General features: G+C 41.6%; 2 protein-coding genes across 7 annotated transcripts; both read right to left on the bottom strand.

Moving 5' to 3' along the window:
• Positions 1–785: 785 nt before the first annotated feature.
• LOC144335563 (uncharacterized) lies at positions 786–15,669 on the bottom strand. Its single transcript, XM_077971040.1, has 8 exons — positions 15,607–15,669; positions 15,420–15,487; positions 12,370–12,394; positions 5,537–5,716; positions 5,245–5,342; positions 4,020–4,091; positions 1,398–1,539; positions 786–1,023 (listed from the first exon to the last, which is right to left on the bottom strand). Exons 1-8 carry the CDS (start codon positions 15,667–15,669, stop codon positions 1,021–1,023), a joined length of 651 nt encoding a protein of 216 aa, XP_077827166.1. The 3' UTR covers positions 786–1,020.
• On the bottom strand, positions 12,634–19,101 carry SRSF1 (serine and arginine rich splicing factor 1). 6 transcript variants are annotated; one of them, XR_013405776.1, is made up of 6 exons: positions 18,705–19,021; positions 18,112–18,296; positions 17,572–17,744; positions 17,185–17,388; positions 16,693–16,811; positions 12,678–15,771 (listed from the first exon to the last, which is right to left on the bottom strand). XR_013405776.1 is itself a non-coding variant. In XM_077969308.1 (5 exons), exons 1-5 carry the CDS (start codon positions 18,896–18,898, stop codon positions 16,789–16,791), a joined length of 762 nt encoding a protein of 253 aa, XP_077825434.1. In that variant the 5' UTR covers positions 18,899–19,021; the 3' UTR covers positions 12,678–16,788.
• Positions 19,102–19,739: the final 638 nt, after the last annotated feature.

Genomic DNA, 19,739 nt, shown 5'->3' with positions numbered 1-19,739 from the left:
TTCCGGTAACCTCCGGGACGCACCACCGCGGCGGCGAGCGCGGGCGGGGGGGGAGCCCCGGCCCGGCCGCCGCCGCCCCCAGTCGCCCGGACCCCCTCCGGGCGTCCCCACTGCCGGCTCGCCGCCTCGGAGCTCAGCCAGTGCCCGCTGGCGGTGGGGTCAGGGCCCCCGCGGGGGGGCTGGGGTGGGGCCCGGGGCGGGGATGGGGCGCGGCGTCCCCCCCCGCGGGGGTGTGTGGTGCTGCGGTCCGTGGCTCAGGCAGCTGTAGCAGGGGGAGCTCAGGAGAGAAGATGGAGGACGCCAGGGTCTGGCGCTGGCCCGCTGGGCACAGCTGGGCCGTCTCCCGTGACTCAGACACGGTGTCCAGCACCGTAGAGTCCCTGTCAGATCCTCAGCGGAGGGCACAGGCCACAGCGGACACCCGGCTCTTCAATCGCTCATGCACAGCATGGTCCCCACCTCCAAATTGGGGGAAGCCCTTTCGACTTCGAGTGTCTCTTCCCTCTGGCATTTCCTCCCTGGTCGGCTAAGCCCTCCGCGCTCTCGCTACGATATGCATCTCATGGCTAGATGGCCTTCCAACTCGAGCAGGGAATCCCACTGGGGTGCAGCCTCAGATCCTCCCAGTGTGGAGGGAAACACTTCCCACGCGTAGAGATGTCATTACTGGGTTATTCTTGGGTGAAGGGCTGAGCCTCCCCATCCTCCCCTTCACTCCAAGATAGGATGTGAAATTCTATCCCAACACCCCTCCTCTCCCGCCAAAAATAAAAACAAGTGAGATAGTATAGACAAGAAATTATTTTAGTCCTTTAGTACAGTCTGTTTCCTCCTTCACCCCCAGAACAAAAATCGAACTTCTGGTTGGACAGCGTCAGGAGATGTCACTGAGGTGACCCCAGCCTCTGTTTGCAGTTCCAAGTCTTCCGTGTAGGCGTCACTGCTACTGGAACTTTGTAGATGAGGAGCCTGTATGATGATGTCCTGAACATTTCTATCCTTTCCTCACACAGAGGGTAGCTACTGGGAATATCAGAGACAAGCTATTATTAAACAAGTGTCTCTAGTCCAAGACATCTCCTGTGGCAGGGAAATGAGGGGGCAGGCTGTATCAGTGATATTTTTATAAACTCTGCTTTTAGGAAACATTCTTCAGATGGACGCATTAAGACTTCAACATTTTCCAAAACCAACTGAATCTTATCCCCTCCATTTTTCCCCCTCCAGACACTTCTAATCAAGGTCACCATCTCCAACTTCCCCCATAGACAATAAAAATATGGCTGGAGAATTCTACTGTAATAGAAAACCAAGGAGATACAATAATTTGACAGTGTGTTTCCTTTCCATCCACTAGACAAGAATACCCCCTCCCATTCTTTCCTCCCCTCAGTCACCAGAATGAAGGGGCTGGAAAACGTTGGTCTGGTTCCTTTTAGAGCTGATTCCCCATTGGATACTGCCTGGAGGCCTTGGGGGAGAAGTTCTGCAGTTTGGATCAGTAGCAGAAGCAGGTAACACATCAGGGAACCGGTCAGCCTAAGACAGGAGGGGACAGAAAATGATGAAAGAGTTTCTGATACATTTATCAGCTAAATTGCTATGGGTGACCCCCATGTCTCCTGTAATGTCCAAACCTAAGGAATTAACTAAGTAAACTAAAACCTTTATGTTCTTGCTCTGACCTTGGACAATGGAATTCTTTTTATTTTCATTCAGTGGACAGCAAATCTGCTTCTTCCCTGCCTTAACTCAAGGTCTGTGATGCACTCCTGAGTTTTCCTTCTTCCCTGCATAGTCTCTCCTCCCTAGCTACTGCCTTTCAAATTGGTGAAAATGAAGCTTCAAGATTATGAAAACCAGTACTTAATGAAGACCATTATTCTAATGACAATATCACTGGGCTCTTTTGAACTTGTTATGCTGGGATCTAGAAACCCTTTCCCCAGCAATCTTTCACACAGCACCTCTGGGGAGGGGTTTCCCACTAACAGGAAACAGAGGTCAAGTGAAAACAGTCCAGTTCTCATTACTGAAGAAATAAGATTCAGAAGAATCACTTTTCTTGAGGAAAATGACTAATTCTATTTCTATCCATAAGACAAAACCAGAATTGTTGATTGCTCCTCAAACATCTTTAAAAAGAAAATTAACTTTTTAAGTTCATATAAATTTTAAACACTGAGCTACTTTCCAGAAGGAAAATATTCAGAAGTTTGAAACAAGTACTCAAAAACAATCAGTTCCAACTGTTAGAGGAATATAATGAAATCAGTATGATCAAATGCTCCATCCGTACCTAGAAGGGGCTATTTCTACCTTTAGGACAGACAATTTCTCTAACCAAACAAAAAGGAGCCCTCTCCTTAAGTGAATTTCCACAGACTATCTACTGGGGTCCAGTCAAAAGACAGATGTTCAAAGACAGTAAATTCATCTTGATTATTGTAAACAGTTTTCGGTGAGTAAATGGTATTACCTTCAGCCATGATGAATAAAGCGTCTAAACCAAAAATACAATGTGCCTACACCCACCCAAACAAAAGTCAGATCCCCAACTTGCCCTGTTCAGGTTCCTCTCTCCTCCTCCCACACTCCAAGTTGTATAACCTGTCACCTAACCTTTTAGGGTCTCAGCTTCCTCATCTGGAAAATGAGAACAAAATATCTACCTCACAATGGCCACCTGTGAATTTAATGAGAAATATATATAAGATGCTTAGAACATTTTCCAGAAATAACAGATGTGAAATAAATATTTTTATTGGTGCTATCGAGCAGTTCCAGATTAACTTTGAGGCTGGGAACTCTGCACATAAGCTCTGAGTCAGTTAATTATTCCTTTTACTTTTTCCAAGTGACAGGTTTTCTCCCATCCATTTCTCCTTCAAAGAACCCTAAGGTAAACGGGCAAAGGGCTAATGACACATAACAAAGGAAGATGCCTATTAAAATCTGTTGTTCTAAACACAACTTTTAGTAAACATTAGAAAGCAACAGGATATTTCCTTCCTCATTTGGAGAGAATTTTAAAGTCCTGTGAATACACTGAGGATGTGGATTACAGACTTAGAATCCTAGGAAAAGGAAGTATCTCTGCTGTTGTTAATTACCTGTCCCCAGCTAAGACTGCTCCACAAACTAAAAACAAATCCAAAACTTTCAGTAGGGAATATCTAGTTAGAAGCTTCAAATTGACAAGTTAATGGACCAACTCCTTATGCAAAAAAAGCCAGAACCGACAATTAACAAATAGTAAAAATCAAAATTACAATATTTACAAATACCAAAAAGTACTGGCCAGAAAGAAATAACCCTTCCATATCAGCCTCAATATAATCAGGAGAAAAAGCAACATATTTTCAAAGTGACACCTCCCCACCTTCCCCGCTTAAATACTCCAAACTCCTCAGGGAGGAAAGCAGAAGTTATCTCCTCACTACCCAAACTGGATAACCACACTAAAGGCAAATGAAGCCATTTGCCTTTGACCCATGTGGTCAGAAGTCAGGTTTTGTTTCAATTCTACCACCTGAAGTATCACCAGGAGTTATTTGTTTTAACTGGCAAGGTGAAGAAAGGGAAACAAGAATTCTTTTTCCCTGAATACCCATTTAAATTCCTTGACAACTGGAACAAAGTCATAGAGAGCAAAGGGACAATGTAACAAATCTACCCATTTTCCTAGTAGACACTGAGTTCAACTGGTAGTCGAGAGCTTTTAATTAAAACATTCTATTGTTTCTAAGAATGTTCACACAATCCAATACTTCAAAAATGAGTCTAAAGCCATGGAAACACATTTATCACCTTCACACTTGTTGAAGGACACCTGCAAAAATCAACGCTAAACCTAGGCATTTGCACAGAAATACTAACTTCCATTTTATAACTCCCTTTTAATGACAGGGGAGAATATCCAACAAATAGCAAGTAAAATAGCATAGATCACAAGGAAAGAAACTAAGACAAGTCAAAAATACACCAAGTAAGAAATTCAATACAACTGGAAAACATACCATAGGCACCAACATTCCTCCTTTGGACACCTGTTCCTTACTGCCCTCAGATGCCCCAGGACAGGGTAATGGCTGAGCATGGAAAAAGTAGGTAATAGGTCACACAAACTTGGTGGTCCTGCACCAAACTACAAAGATTAGCTCAATTATAGCATTGTGCTGATAGTCAAAAAATAAATTCCTATACAAAGTTTATTGGGTACAGAGGTGAACCTCTTCTCATTGGCTCTAGCCTCCACCCCAAATACATCCCACCAGTTAAGAGGGATATAATGACACTAACAGCATTGTTTAGTGTCATGTGCACCTATCTACATCGCCAGAAAAAAAATACTGTTCATATGCAAAAAAAAATTACTAATTGTTAATGTCTGGCCCAATGTTCTTGTGAAGAGCAAGGCAGGGCAAAAACATGTTATCAATAGTCTATCCAAACTCCAAGAGAAACATCTCCAGTTTTTCTTCAGAGTCAATTTGATCTTCATCTGAGGGTCCCTCCATTCTTGGTAGTGAGAAGAACAGTGAATAACGAAAACAGGTGTTCAGAAACCTAGGCAGTATGCTCCCTGGGTAAGGAAGGTGAGCAGCAGTGACCTAAGACACTTACATGACCTCATGTCTAGCAAGACCAAACTTTGAGAAAGCTGCTCCATTCTAGAAAACAATGCCAACAGATGGCAACACAAGGCTTAGATAAGATCTGCCTTAGACTCCAGAAAAGGGAATTAACTTTTTAAAGGGTGTTTCTTGACTTGAGAAGTAGAAAGTGCCTAAAGGGCCAGACACGGTGGCTCACACCTGTAATCCCAGCACTTTGGGAGTCCGAGGCGGGTAGATCACCAGGTCAGGAGATCGAGACCATCCTGGCTAACACGGTGAAATCCTGTCTCTACTAAAAATACAAAAATCAGCCAGGCATGGTGGTGGGCGTCTGTAGTCCCAGCTACTCGGGAGGCTGAGGCAGGAGAATGGCGTGAACCCAGGAGGCAGAGCTTATGGTGAGCCAAGATCGTGCCACTGCACTCCAGCAGCCTGGGTGACAAAGCGAGACTCCATCTCAAAAAAAAAAAAAAAAAAAGTGCCTGAAGTTCTACATTCAGTCATCTGGTCCCAGCATAAAAGCAGGTGAAGGGGCCTGCTGAGCTGGTTGTTAAAAGCTCTACACATGGACAACAGCTGTACTCAGCATTTACTCTTTAAGCTGTGAATAACACACCAAGCTTACCTGCTGCTGTCCACAAATACTACTTGAAGCACTTCACCCTTGGTTGCCTGAGTAGTGGCAGAAAGCTCTCTGCTAGGCCTGAGGGAAGACCAGAATTCCTAGAGGACAGGACAGATTTTGATCTGATGAACAATTATTAAGGTACACAGGGAAGAATCTAGATTTTTTCCTTTGAAGTACCTTTGGTCTCTAACAAAGCACACAAGGCTCTATTCAACTAGTGACAGAAGTTAATTAGCCCACTACCCCCAGGGCCTGACCCTGCCCTCTGCTAGCTTTTTGTTTTACTGACCTTACGTAAGTTCCACCTCCTCAGCTTCACCTCCCTCCTCCAGCTGTTTCCTCTTATTTCTCCAGCTTCCTCTTTCTTCCCACCACTCCTTTCACTTTCTCCCTTTTCATTCAGAAATGAATGCTCAGAGAGCAGATGGCAAGTAGTCAACCCAAGCCAGTGAAAACACTTCCTGAGCACCTGGTACAAAGACCAGAAACACACAGTGGGTGTTGGAATACAGAATACATATTATCTCTGTCCTTTAGCAGTTCATACTTTAAAGGAGAAAGTCATCATATACTCATTCCTCACATATGAAAGGATATTTTCAGGCCAATTTATAATATGGGACAAAAAAATACCTTAGTGATACTTCTTGGGGACGAGAGGATTGTTTGCATCAGAACTGGTAACTTTTACTCCTACAGTAATTTTTCCGTGGCCTCCTACATAGCACATCTAGTGAAGCTGATTCTGAAGCCTGAGGAAGCCCCATGTATGTTCTATACACTGTAGCTGAGGCGTTACTCTAATCAGTTAAGAAAAGCACATGAAAAGTCCAAGTTGGTACTACGTGTGATTAGTCTTCTCCCCAGAGAACTAAGAAAATTCAGGTAAACTTGACTATTTAGAGGGCAGGTTTGGAGTTTGTTCCAGTGATCTCCTTAAAAATGACTTAGGAGTTTGAGAGAAAACTCCTGTGGGAAACAGGGAGGAGAAAGGGATGGGGCACAAATACACATCTCAAATCAGTAGGTTACTCTTTAGCTGTTTCTCCCAATGGCTTGAAGAGCCCTGGTAAACACCCAGTCCTCGATATATCAAACGGACAGCACTCAGAGACAGCTCAGATACAGCCCCACATTAAAGCTGTGGTGAGAATTCCAACCCAGAAAGATGTAGTGACGATTTCCAAAGGCCAGCCAGGACACCCCAGGGACTAACTTCCCAGTTCATAATTAATCATCTTGAATACAAAACAAAGACCTCTCTAATGTGAACTCTCCTTAGAAAAATGGCTCGTGTGTAGAATTATCCCAGAACTATTATGGAAGCATTAGTATTTCAGTAAAATAATTACTGAGCACCTACTAAATGCCAGGAGCTGTACTGTCACTGGGGATACTTCAAAGAATATTCTCTAGTGAAGAAACCAAGACTTGCAAAGAAATAATTATAAAACAGTTACAGACATTTGTACAAAGTGTTTAAGGAGCACTGGGAAAGGAAATTTTTAAAGGACTATTTGCTCATTTGTTTTCACGTGATAGTTTTGACACTGTAGATTACCAACTAGGGTTGCTGAATACAAAAACTGATACCTAAGAGGTTGTATGCATATGCTAAGTGTAATGCAAACATTTTTATTGGAAACTGGAAGTTACCACACACTGGCTTTTAAAACTCATCTTCCTAGAGTGGGTCATTTTTGTGGATCTGTTACTAATAAAAATTTAAGTGTATACTCAGCTATCAACACAAATGCAGATGTTTTAAACATTTACCCTTTCACAGGTTCTTTTCTATGATTTTTTTTGTGGGGCTGCTGTATAGTTATTGAGTGGCTACCAGGCCCTGGCCACTGTGTGACCAGCTGTACTCCTGTGGGCCAGCCTCAATGGTAGAGGTCAAAAGAGGGCAAGGGCTTCTCTGAGAGAGCTGGCTATGCACTGCACACTGGAAAGCCAAGGAGCTAGGCATCCCACTTTCTTGCTGCCAGGCTCTGGACCATGGCCACTGTGACTAGATGTAGTCCTACTCTAGAACAACCCTCAGTACACAGGTTAAGAACGTGGATCAAAGACAGCACCATGGGACACCCTGCTGGCATCTGGTAGATATTACAGGTGTTTTTCACTTGGGTCAGACTTTTCTCCCCAAGGCCTCCCAACTGGAAAAAGCAGGCTGGCTTTAAAAAACCACCTGGTAGTAAAACAAACAAGAATTTCTCATCACAAAACCTGGATTCAAGTTCTGGGCCTGCCACTTTAACATCTCTGAGCCTATTTCCTCAAACTGCAAAATGAGACTAAATACTACATGAGGATTAATATGAGCCACAGTATCAGGACTGGGAACAATGGCTCACACCTGTAATCCCAGCACTTTTAGGAAGTCAAGGTGGGAGGACTGCTTGAGCCCAGGAGTTCAAAAACAGTCTGAGAAACAGAGCAAGACCCTATCTCTACAAAAAATATATAAAAGGTAGCAAGGGCATAAACCCAAATTTAAGGTTACTATTCTAGGAATATGCGTGATCTGACTGAAGAACAGTGTCTCAGATTTAAGCTACGTGGCACACCAGCCTAAGATTTCAATAATATATTTATTCACAAACATTTATTAAGGTATAGGTACTAGCATTCTGGACATCTTAGAAGAAATGTCAAAAAATTAAAAACATAGCCTCTGGGGGGCCAGGCGCGGTGGCTTATGCCTCTAATCCCAGCACGTTGAAGGCCGAGGCGGGCAGATCACGAGGTCAGGAGTTTGAGACCAGCCTGGCTAACATAGTGAAACCCCGTCTCTACTAAAAATACAAAAAATTAGCGGGTAACTGTAATCCCAGCTACTTGGGAGGCTGAGGCAGGAGAATCGCTTGAACCCAGGAGGTGGAGGTTGCAGTGAGCCGAGATTGCGCCACTGCACTCCAGCCCAGGTGACAGTGCGAGACGCCATCTAGAAAACAAACAAACAAAAAACAAAACAAAACAAAAAACACAGCCTTTGCTCCCGGTTTACTATGTAGCTGAGGGAAACAAAACATACATGTTGAACTAGAGAACAGCTTAAAGTCAACATGTGCATGCATGTGTAGCACACTTTTTAAAACATGCTGAAGCAAAGCAAAGCAGAAACAATGCAATTAGTTCAAGAATGCTTCAGTCATTAGGTGTGATCATGAAGGACTGAGATTTTTAATGGCAAAAGGAACAGGGCTGCTTATGGGATTTAGGGTGTGGGGTGTTAAAACGTATGAATGCTGGGTCTCTTGGTTTTGAGAGCATTGTTTAAGCTAGCTGATCCTATAAACCTGAAGACCAGGGTTAGGGTCCTGAAATAATGCTTAAGACTCCCAACCCAAGGAATAATATACATACACACTAGTCTCTTCACAATACATCATTGTGTATTAATCTCTTTACGTATAGTTACCAACAACAACAAAAAAGAACCAAAATGATTCTATCCTAAAGAGAAATATGCAGAAATTCTCATTGAGGCAGTACCACTAAATTCAGAGGCAACTTAAAGCTTCTTCTGTAAGAAGCTTAAAAGAGAATGACTGAAAAAGGATACCTAGGAGGCAACTACTTAGTCTTCTAGGGGACAATGTCATCAGTTCTTGGTGATCTGTACTGAAAGTGTGCGTAGCTTACAACAAAACCACTTACTTTGGTCTTACAATTGGTCTTACTTTGCAAGACCAATTCTGGGTGCAACATTTACTTATCCATTATACTTGGACTTAGGCTAGCATTTAAATTAATTCAAAATTTCTGGCTTCACATCTGAGGAGTTATTAGTATCAAAATACCTTCTCCAATAATCCACCCAGTTAACGAACAGCTTGTGAAACAGACTTCTACAGTGCTTTGCTTTTAGGGAGTATTAAGTTCTTTCCATCTTGCCAATCAATATTAAACTGTCAGCACTGCATTTAGCTTATTGGGAAATATAAATATATTCAAGTTCCTGGGTCTGTAGAGTTAAAAAAATATATATATTTACCAAACCAACCAGGGTAGGGGAAGATGTAATTGAGAACAGGATAAATTGGAAAGGTAGAATATAACCCATTGTTAACTCATATTATGGGAGTGACAAGTTTTAAGAAGAAACTGGAGTCACTGAAACCAGATCTAACACTTCAGAAATATGAATTTGGGTACAGACAAAAATGCTGATATGGCAGTTAGAGATGGGAAGACAAATCCAAACAGCATCTTGAAGAACTCTATTTGGCAAGTAAACAAATCTCTAGGTTAGTCTAAATCATAGATGCAATGACACCCTGAAGACACAGAACTTGACTATCATCTTGCTACAAATTTACTGTTTTTAGAGTACAAAGGAGCCATTTGAGTTTTCTTTGGAATGTGCTCATTGCACTGCGAACCAACATTTTACATTTCTAGCCTTAAGTTGTGTATGTCAGCCAGGTGCAGTGGCTCATGCCTGTAATCCCAGCACTTTGGGAAGCCGAGGCAGGCGGATCACTTGAGGTTTGGAGTTCAGACACCAGCCAAGCCAACATAGTGAAACCCTGTCTCTACTAAAACTACAAAAATTAGCCAGGTGTGGTGGTAGACACCTGTAATCCCAACTACTTGGGAGGCTGAGGCAGGAGAATCGCTTGAACCCGGGAGGCGGCGGTTGCAGTGAGCTGAGATTACACCACTACACTCCAGCCTGGGTGACAGAGACCCTGTGTCAAAAACAGACCCCCCCCCCCCCCAAAAAAAAGTGAGTGTCACTCTTGGTGGTTATTATTTTGTAGTTCAAATTTCTAGGCATGCCACCATTAAGGGCAGAAGAGATACACCCAGGACTTCCCAGTTCTATCTAAAGGCTATACCTTCCCTTTTGTTTGACTGATCCTATAGTCCTATGTATTAAGCCTTAATAACTGTTGAAAGCTTATCCCAAAATGACATATAAAGACTCCTCTAATACACAGCACCTGAGGGAATAATTCTACCATGGTTTTTCTTAGCACTTTACAGTCTCCAGGTTTAGCACTTTTCTTTCTACAAAGAGAATTCTGAATTTTCATTTGCCTCATTTGTGGCTTCAGAGTGCATTTTCAAAAGTTATTTAAAAATTATCAAAGGCACACCAGAGCTAACATCTACAGGATTAAAGACAGGTTTCAATCTAGCTAGTGCCCTTTCAGCTGTCAATCCAATTTTCAGCAAGACTACTAGTTAACAGTAACTACTTTCTGTAGCCTTCCTTGCTACTTAGTGTTAGCAGGCAGGGAAATCCCTACTGTGTAAACTTGATTCCTTTTTCCCCCACAAGAAGTCCACTTTGTCCACTTTTAGTGCCTTATTCTTTGAAACAGATCGACTTTCTAAAATTAATTTTAAGGCCAGTTGTACCACACCTGTCTTCTGGATGACTAAATCCCATCATGAGGGCCTAAAAGGTTTAGTATTCTCAATGACAACTCATACTTTAAACAGGAGATAAGTTTGTGTCCTTCCCATTTTTATAGAAGAAACCTGGGGAGAAAGGGATGATGGGAATGACTAAAGTGTTTAGTCAATACTAAATACTAAAATACTGAAGTGTTTAATTCTCAGTAATTTTCATCTGTTAATATGGCATTAACTACTGTGTGTACTGACTTTCTGATCACAAGACAACTTGCTACTTAAGTGAGGCCTAGAAAATAGCAAACAGCTAAGTTGACACGTAAGTAGGATTTTAAGGCAAATTTTAAGAACCTCTTAGTAATACTGAGAAATAAGATCATCACGCCTGAAACTGTTGCACCATAAAAGCAAACTACAGGTCTCTGAAAGCATACTCATTTCTTCCAGTTCATAACCAAATTGTTGTGTCTAGATTTTTTTCCCCAGCACACCTAACTCCTGTTGCCAATTCTCACATTCAAGGCCTTCTTACTCCATACCTGATGTACAAGGTAGGCAGAAAAACAAGCAGACTTATGTCTTCAGCATTTTCTTAGTCCCAGAACCTAGATTTTTCCGTTACAAAATGAGTGACTGTAAGTTAAACTCTACCGAAAACCTAAATGGATGCAAAAGCTGACAAGGGGAAGAATTTTGCACAAAAGATGGGAAAACAAAGGTAAAGTTACAAGAAAACTTACCCAAACCAACTAACTTTAGAGCTGATACAGAGGATCAAGGTAGTTAAGCTGGTCTCCACTTTGTTGTACCTATCTACAATGGGGATTATTTCCTGCTTAATTTTGTGTTATAGCTCCCTCTAGTGGCTAAGTGATTTTCCCTAGCACTTACTCCAATGGAGAGCAGTACAGCATGTTGTTAAAAAAAAAAAAAAAAAAAAAACATATTTCTACAAGTTTTGTTCAAAGTGCATTTGGTGGAGATGAGTATAGTATCCTAGAAAAGCTGTTTCCACTATCTTCATGTCCACAGTTCTACCAATAGTTGGCACTCAGAAGTTGGTGACAGAAGTTTGATGCTTTTTAACCCGATGCTTGAGTGTCAAGCTGAACTAAGTGTTCTGTTTTGCTTACCTAAGTATTAAACTTCTTATGAAAAGTCATATATGACTTTTCACCCCCTGAAATCCCAGCCTAGCACCTATTAAAATGTTGTAAACTACAAATGTTGTATCTGCCTAAGTTAACTTATATGTGACAGAGTCATTTATTCAATTTTTATTCTGTGCATTAATGAAGCACGGAGTGATTTTTATAATAATAAAAAATCCTTCCTTTAATCACTACAAGCTCACAACCACCCTCAGGATTGTTAGGCATTAGCTTTCAAAGCTACCAAGAAGCATTCCAAAGGTCTCAATAACAGGAATAAGTACTGGTTTAAGTATACTATAATCTCTTGGGGTCCATGTTTAAAGCAAAAGTTACCTTGGTAGCATTACTATTTATTCAATAGACAATCACAATACACACAATGAACAGATGTTTCCTTATAATCTCTTTACTTCATGCCAATCCCAGCTTTTCCTATAGGATCTAACTGGTCAGTGTTCCTGTAAGTACTGATACAGAAACAATAACTCAAAAGAATGTTGTATTGTACACTCTAGGATGCCTGAGTATTTGCTTCAATGGGATATAATTGTTGAGTCCACTAATACAACAGAATGTAAAGAAATGTGGGCCGTACCTTTTTTTCTTGTGGCTGCTTCAGCCTAAAAAGATGGATTCAATCAATAAAGGATTCACAATAATAGGTTTTTCAGTCAAGACACCCCAGTTACAGACAAAAGCACTAGGCCTGTGTATGCTAGTACACTCCCTTATATGAACTCTTTGGAGACATATCTGGGATTCAGAGCTGTATGCACTTTATAAGGTACATATATACCCTGTATTACATAAAACCCTCAGCAAAGTCTGTGGCAACTGTGCAATGAATAATGAAGTTCAACAGGAAACAGTTTAGTCACACTAAGTGCAAAATGAAGGCAGCAATTCTGGTCAGGTTTCACATTTAATTAGCTCAACAACAGAAAATCTTTCGTTTTCATATAGTTTTTGGATTTCAAAAAATGGATAAGAGACTGTAATCTGTTTTCTGCGTTTGCACTCTTCATACTGTGATGGAAATAAGAGTGGTTATGTTACAACAGAACTTCAGTCTAACAGTTTCTCATCTTTTAATACTATTTATGGTAAATACATATATATAACTTACTTGCAATTTAAATTACAAAATTCATATACAAAGTAAGCAAAAAGGCACACATAAGAAATTCACCTTGACCACAGAAATGTGAAAACACCAGCCCTAATGACCAAGACAATGTTTCAAAGGCAACACCAAGAAAAGTTGAGATTCTACAATAAATCATATTAAATGCAAGTACTATGATGCACAGACGTGAGCACTGAATATTTTCTAAAGCATAAAACAGGAAAAACCATTTTATGGGGAATCTATTCACATATTCCAAACAGCATTTTTGAAAATATTAAACTTAGCTTCGTTTTAAAAACAAAATTCAGACCCAAACAATCAGGAACCAGAAAATGGGTTTCTTACCTTTTGTTTCCAGTAGGATGTGGGCTGAACAGCAAGGTGGGTTATTCAATCTGATGTTATGAAAAATAATTGCTTCTTAAAGAGACTTAAGTTTTTCCTTGGTTAGAAAATAATTATAGGCTCCCTAAAACATTCTAAGGGGACATAAATAGGGAGAAGGGGAAATTCCAAGACAGCTTTTGTAGTTTCAAAAGGGTGTGACTTTAATAATTGCCAATATGGATAGAGACCTAAAGGTCCATTTTCTGAAACTATAAATAGGAGCAGTCCATACTTCCCATCACAGCTTTTAGCTGTCTGGTCATCTTAACTATAAAATCTATGCCCCTTTACCTTTCATAAGTAAACATGAGGTCCTCTCTAATCTTCAAATTCAGCCTGTATAACAAGGAATGCTGTCTCATTTCAATGTGAAGTTAGAATTACTGTAACTTTTAGTAGAGCACATCTTTCAACTTTAAACACTCAAACTTGAGTGAAGGCCATTTACATTTTTTGGTGGTTTCCAAAACATTCAATGAACACAAATGAACCAAAGTTTGCTTAAGTCTAGCTCACATTAACCTTACAAAATGATCATTAATCATTTATTTTCCCCTTAATAATCTGAATTTTAAAAATGTTCTACACATAAAACAGAATTTAGAACTTCAAGAATGTCATGTAAAATTATTCAAATTTTAAACAGTAAATCTGCCTTTTGGCCATTATATTAAATTCTTACATAAAAAGAGCTACATCCTTAATAAATTTAAACTAAGTACTTTACTTAGTGAAATTCTGCATTCAACATCCCCTCTTCCCAACATTCCACAACGTTCATTAAAATCTGATTGGGGTAACCTTACACATTTCTTCCACTACTAAGATTTCTGGTTTTCCCTAGGTTTTTAATTGTCACCCGAATAATCACCTTAAATTCAACTTCCAACTATGATTAGCACCCGAGGGAAATGTTAAAGTCTAGTTACTTATTTTAGGTCCCCTCCCCCAACCTAAATAGTATCGGGGGCTGTCAGTAGACAAATACAAAAAGTAGCAGACTACAAGTTTTTAACGACTGCTTTGGTAGAGAACACCAAAGTTTTAGGTACAAAATAATCTTATGGTTGAGAAGGGCTTATAAGGCAAAATTCTAAATGCCCAGCTTTTTATTAGCAACGATTCATCCAAAGAAGCAGTTAATCTTGTACACACTTTCCCTTTCAAAAAAGAAATGTGACTTGTGTTAAAAGTTCTACAGGCCGAGCATGGTGGCTCACACCTGTAATCCTAACACTTTGGGAGGCCAAGGCAGGCAGATCACTTGAGGCCAGGAGTTTTGGGACCAGCCTGGGTAACACAAAGAAACTGCACCTCTACTAAAAATACAAAATTAGCCAGGCAAGTGTGGCACACACTTGTAATCCCAGCTACTCGGGAGACTGAGGCACGAGAATCACTCGAATCCAGGAGGTGGAGGTTGCAGTAAGCCCAGATTACACCACTGCACTCCAGTCTGGGGAATAAAGCGAGACTCTGTCTCAAAAACAAAAAACAGTTCTAATACCTCTGTGCTGATGTTAACATTTAATACTTACCTTTTTTTGAGATGGGTTTCATTGAAAATATCAAAAGCTATCTCCAAGTGAACATTAATTTACTAGCCATCAACCAACTTTGCACAAAAGCCTATGTTGTCTATGACCACCAGAAAATAAGCAGCATCTACAGTTTTTTAACCAATTTATAACAAAGTAGAGAAGCTTATCTTTCAGATGCTAGATCCAACCCCCCACCGTCATTTACCAAGTTACATACACAAATGCCTTATTCTCCCCTTTTGCCTTCCCCTGAAGACTTTTACAATTAACAATAAAAGATGGCTAATACCATTATAGTGCCTTTTAAGAACTTTTAATTTGCTAACACATTAATACAAGAGTCAAAATCTTATCTTACTTAACAATTTAAAGATTAACTGATAGACCCAGTTAGAATCTTACATGAAGAGGAAAAAGGACAACCATGCATAGTTTTTTAAAAAATGTTTATTTTTTCAAAGAAAAACGGCAATAGCCAATTGGAAACCTACTTATTCTTCAACTCCAATTTTGTTTTCTTTAAATTTAGAAGTGACTTACTGATTTACTATTTTAAACAAACCCCCCCTTTCCCCTTTAAATGTTTACCATCTACTCGTGCTGAATCCTTCCAAGGAGATTGCTCCAGCGTTTATCTCCAGGTCCTCGCTTTGCTCCTTTTACCAAAAAACGCAAAACACAATTCCATCGTGCATCTTAAGGGCTCCAATCGTCAAAAATAGGAAAAAAAAAAATCTTTGGAATAGCCAATTAAGTTGAATAAAAAAATCCACACGAATGCGGTTTGGTTGGGGCAGGAATCCACTCCTATGTTCCTGGTAATCTGATCCCGCTCCATGAATCCTGGTAATTCATCCTCCCTATCCTATCCACATTATGATTTGAATCCAATGATCCAGCTCCAAGGATTGGGATCCAGTGAGCCCTCTCCAATCCAAACCTTTATAACCAGCAAAACCAAAAAAGAGGAGGCAAAATGTTAGATACTGTAATCAAAAAAGGTTTCTGGGGAATGATGAGTTATGTCTGTCATCAGTTTAACAGATGCACATCAATAACTATCAAATTCCCCAAAACAAGTTTCTGAATGGTGTTCAGATAAATTTTAGAAACTTAATCATCATAGAGACTAATTGGAAGAAGCATTTTGTATTTACAGTTCAACTGATAATGCCAACACTTGTTACTGTACAGCGTATTACAGGTTTCGTGGTTGCAAGAAGTTACGTAATTTAAGTTTACTGGCATTGCTACCCACCTAAGTCTAAAACTATATCTAATGCTCCCATTTGCAATTTAATTTGTAAATTAAAGTCTTTTAAACATATGAATCAATTATGAATATTAGTTTAAAGGGGAAGGTGAGACTTAAAAGTATTCCCAACTAGATTATCTACACCAATACATTGGAACTCTATATTTTGCTTTCATTTTGTCTTAAAAAAATGAAATAGCAACGCTCTATCAGTCACACAGAGGACATGCAGATTTAGCAGTATTGATATTATACTCTATCTTGTTGGATTTAAAGACACCCTGTACCCACATGTACACCAACAGCAGGTCACACATTAACAGTTGTAACTAAGCACTGTGACAAATTAGCCAGTTCTTCCCACATTAGTCCCTATTAAAACAAAAATGGGGGGAAGGGAGCAAAATAAGTTGCTACAAAATGGGCAATATAATTTTGCCACAATTGCCAAGGTTTAAAGAGCAAAGCAATTGTAGCTAAAGATAACTGAATAAAATGTTTGCAAGTGTTTTAAGGAAAACGTATATAATCATTTTTAACCCCTGCCTTTTAGTATAAGGTCAATACTGCCAATTTCATCTGTGACAATAGCACTTGGAGTCATACCATTGCCTCCATTATTGATCTGATCCTCCTCAATCCTCCTTTTGACAATCCTAAAATGATTGAAATGTGCTCCACAATCCTTAATCCAAAGCATTCTTAATCCATCTCTTCAGATATGTCTACAGAAAGACACATGAAAAGCAAGATAAACATAAGAACTTCCCCAGGTAAGATAACCACAAACACCCCCAACATCCCAGTTCACACAAACCAGGGCAGAATAGACATTTACACAATATCACAGTCTGAAGAGTATGGAGTTAACTAAATTTAAACAATCCTGTCTATGACATCACTTAAAATACAATTTATCGAAGACACGAGGGGAATGTAGATGTTAGGAGCAAGGGGATATTACAAGAATGCAATTCAACACTTTAGCCCATTCTGAACAAAACAGTTTGAATTAAAAAATGAAAAGATTGTACTGAATAAAGGAAAACTGTATACAACATGGGTTCTACAAAAAGTGTCACCAATCATCTTATGTACGAGAGCGAGATCTGCTATGACGGGGAGAATAGCGTGGTGATCCTCTGCTTCTCCTTGGGGAGTAACTGCGACTCCTGCTGTTGCTTCTGCTACGGCTTCTGCTACGACTACGGCTTCGAGATCGAGATCTTCCATAACTTGGACTTCTGGGCCCATCAACTTTAACCCGGATGTAGGCAGTTTCTCCCTATTGGATAGACAGAACTTTCCATTGAAAGATCTAAGCTTTCATCTATCTTCAGGCATGCTGAATGCATACAATGCAACTACAACCAGAAATCTGGCAATTTACTTGGACACCCTTGCCTGAATTCTTACCTTCAAATTCCACTGTTAAGACCACTGTATCCAATTCTGGTCAAAGAAAAGAATAAGCGTATAACCTACCTCATGAGATCTAAACTTAGTGTTATCCAGTTTTCGAACTGCATAGGTCATATCTTCTTTCCGTACAAACTCCACGACACCAGTGCCATCTCGGTAAACATCAGCATAACATACATCACCTGCTTCACGCATGTGATCCTTTAAATCCTGCCAACTTCCACTTGGAGGCAGTCCTGAAAAAGTGATTTTTTTTCTTAGTATCAATTATCTTAAATTTCACGTTAAGCTGGTAAGGTACATTAGAACAAAGAGTACTTTAAAATACTTAATAGGTGTACTTAAGTGATACCAGGTAAAGAGCTGGTAAGATTCTGGGATCCAGAGTCCAAAATTATTTGTAACGGATCTTCGTATCTAGTACCGCAACCTAATTTGGTAAATCACCACAGCAGCAATCCTCGTTTATTAAATTCACCCAAAAACTAAAGCAATTTAAGACCTAGCATGAAAAATTTGCAATTGTTAAACCGATCATGCAAGACAAAAATTTTAGGTAGCTTCCGTCCCTTCACATCAATCCACACAACCAAGTACACTCACCAGAGACAACCACTCTGTTTTCAGACCGCCTGGATGGGGGGCCATAGCGACCTCGGGGAGCTCCGCCACCTCCACCCCCGCCGCCGCCTCGGCCTGTTCCACGGCCGCTTCGAGGAAACTCCACCCGCAGACGGTACCCATCGTAATCATAGCCGTCGCGACCATACACCGCGTCTTCCGCGTCTCTGCGGGATCGCAGAAAGTAAAAGGCATGAGAAAGACCAGGAGGAGAAGCTCGCTCAGTCGGGAACCCCCCGCACATGCGCACCCAACGTGGAAGAGCCCACATGCGCCGCATAATAGGAATGGCCCCTCCCCCACCCAGAAACACGCCAGGCTCCCAACCACTACACCAGCCCTCAGCGCCTCAGTTTCCCGCTCCAGCCTGCGAATGGGCTCCGGGGACGTCCAAGGCGAGGCGCCAGAGAAGCCACACCAACTCAGCTCCTTACTCGACTCCTGCATGGGCGATACAGTCTCGCCCCAACCTCTCTAAGAGCCCCCGCTTCCCCGTTCTCTATGTTAAGGCCTTGGAGCCTTCCCCGACTACTCGGACCTATTTCCTCAAGGCTGCAAGCCCCATGCCGCCTCACCGCGGGTCCTCGAACTCAACGAAGGCGAAGGGCGGTCCCCCGCGGCGATTCTTGAGGTCGATGTCGCGGATAGCGCCGTATTTGTAGAACACGTCCTCAATGTCCTTGGTTCGGATGTCTGGAGGTAAGTTACCCACGTAGATGCGGCAATCGTTGTTCCCTGCGGGGCCACGAATCACACCACCTCCCGACATGGCGGTGACGAAAAGCGCGGACTCGAGAACAGGCCTTCCCACCAAGCCTAGCGCACCGCAGAGCGAGCCCGCAGCGGCACCACGTCTCCCGCGGCCCCTCCAAAATGGCGCCTTTATCAGCTCGGCGCACGGATATGGGGGGGAGACAGAGGAAGAGAAGCGGAAGGAAACAGCGATTCGATCCCAACACGCACGCGCGGGAGCGCAACGGGTGCTGCGAGGGATACGCGCAACGCACGCGCACGCACGCGCGACGTCACCCTCCGCACGAAGGGGGAAAAAAAGTCCCCCGCGTTCCCCGCTTGGGGTGGTTTGCGAATAGAGTGAGCAGCCGTTTGGTAAAAGTTAAATAAAGAACTCTCGTTAAAGGAGCTAGTCATCCAGGTCGAGTCTTGAAGGATAGTCAATTTCCCCAGGAATGAGGAGCTTTGAAAGCAACTCGGCGCCTTCAAAGGACTTGGTGAAACCTAGCCTAAAGCCTTGTCCCACCATGCTCTGCGGCGATAACGGCCTTTGGCGGGAAAGAGACTCGGAGGCGGGGCTAAAGGGGGAGGGCTCGGGCCGTTGCTCCGGAAACCCGGGTATCTTCGTAGAGTGCGTCTAGTCCAGAGCTGAGTTGCCGGTGACTGAATAGAGAGCTGGGGCGTTGGTTTGTCTTCCCGCCCCTGCTGCGAACAAGCTGTGGCTGCTTAGACAGATGTGTCTAATTTAGCGAAACCGGTTTAGATTCCTTAATCCTTTTCATTAAGAACCATTCCACCTTCTCGTCAGAACTTTGCATAGCTCAGTTCAGCACTCTTTGTGCTAGTCGCAGTGGGCCCGTACCCCGACCTTTCAACGT

Source organism: Macaca mulatta, chromosome 16 (assembly GCF_049350105.2).
Source record: "Macaca mulatta isolate MMU2019108-1 chromosome 16, T2T-MMU8v2.0, whole genome shotgun sequence".
Classification (NCBI taxonomy): Eukaryota; Metazoa; Chordata; class Mammalia; order Primates; family Cercopithecidae; genus Macaca; species Macaca mulatta.
This window is presented reverse-complemented; position numbering and strand designations above follow the sequence as displayed.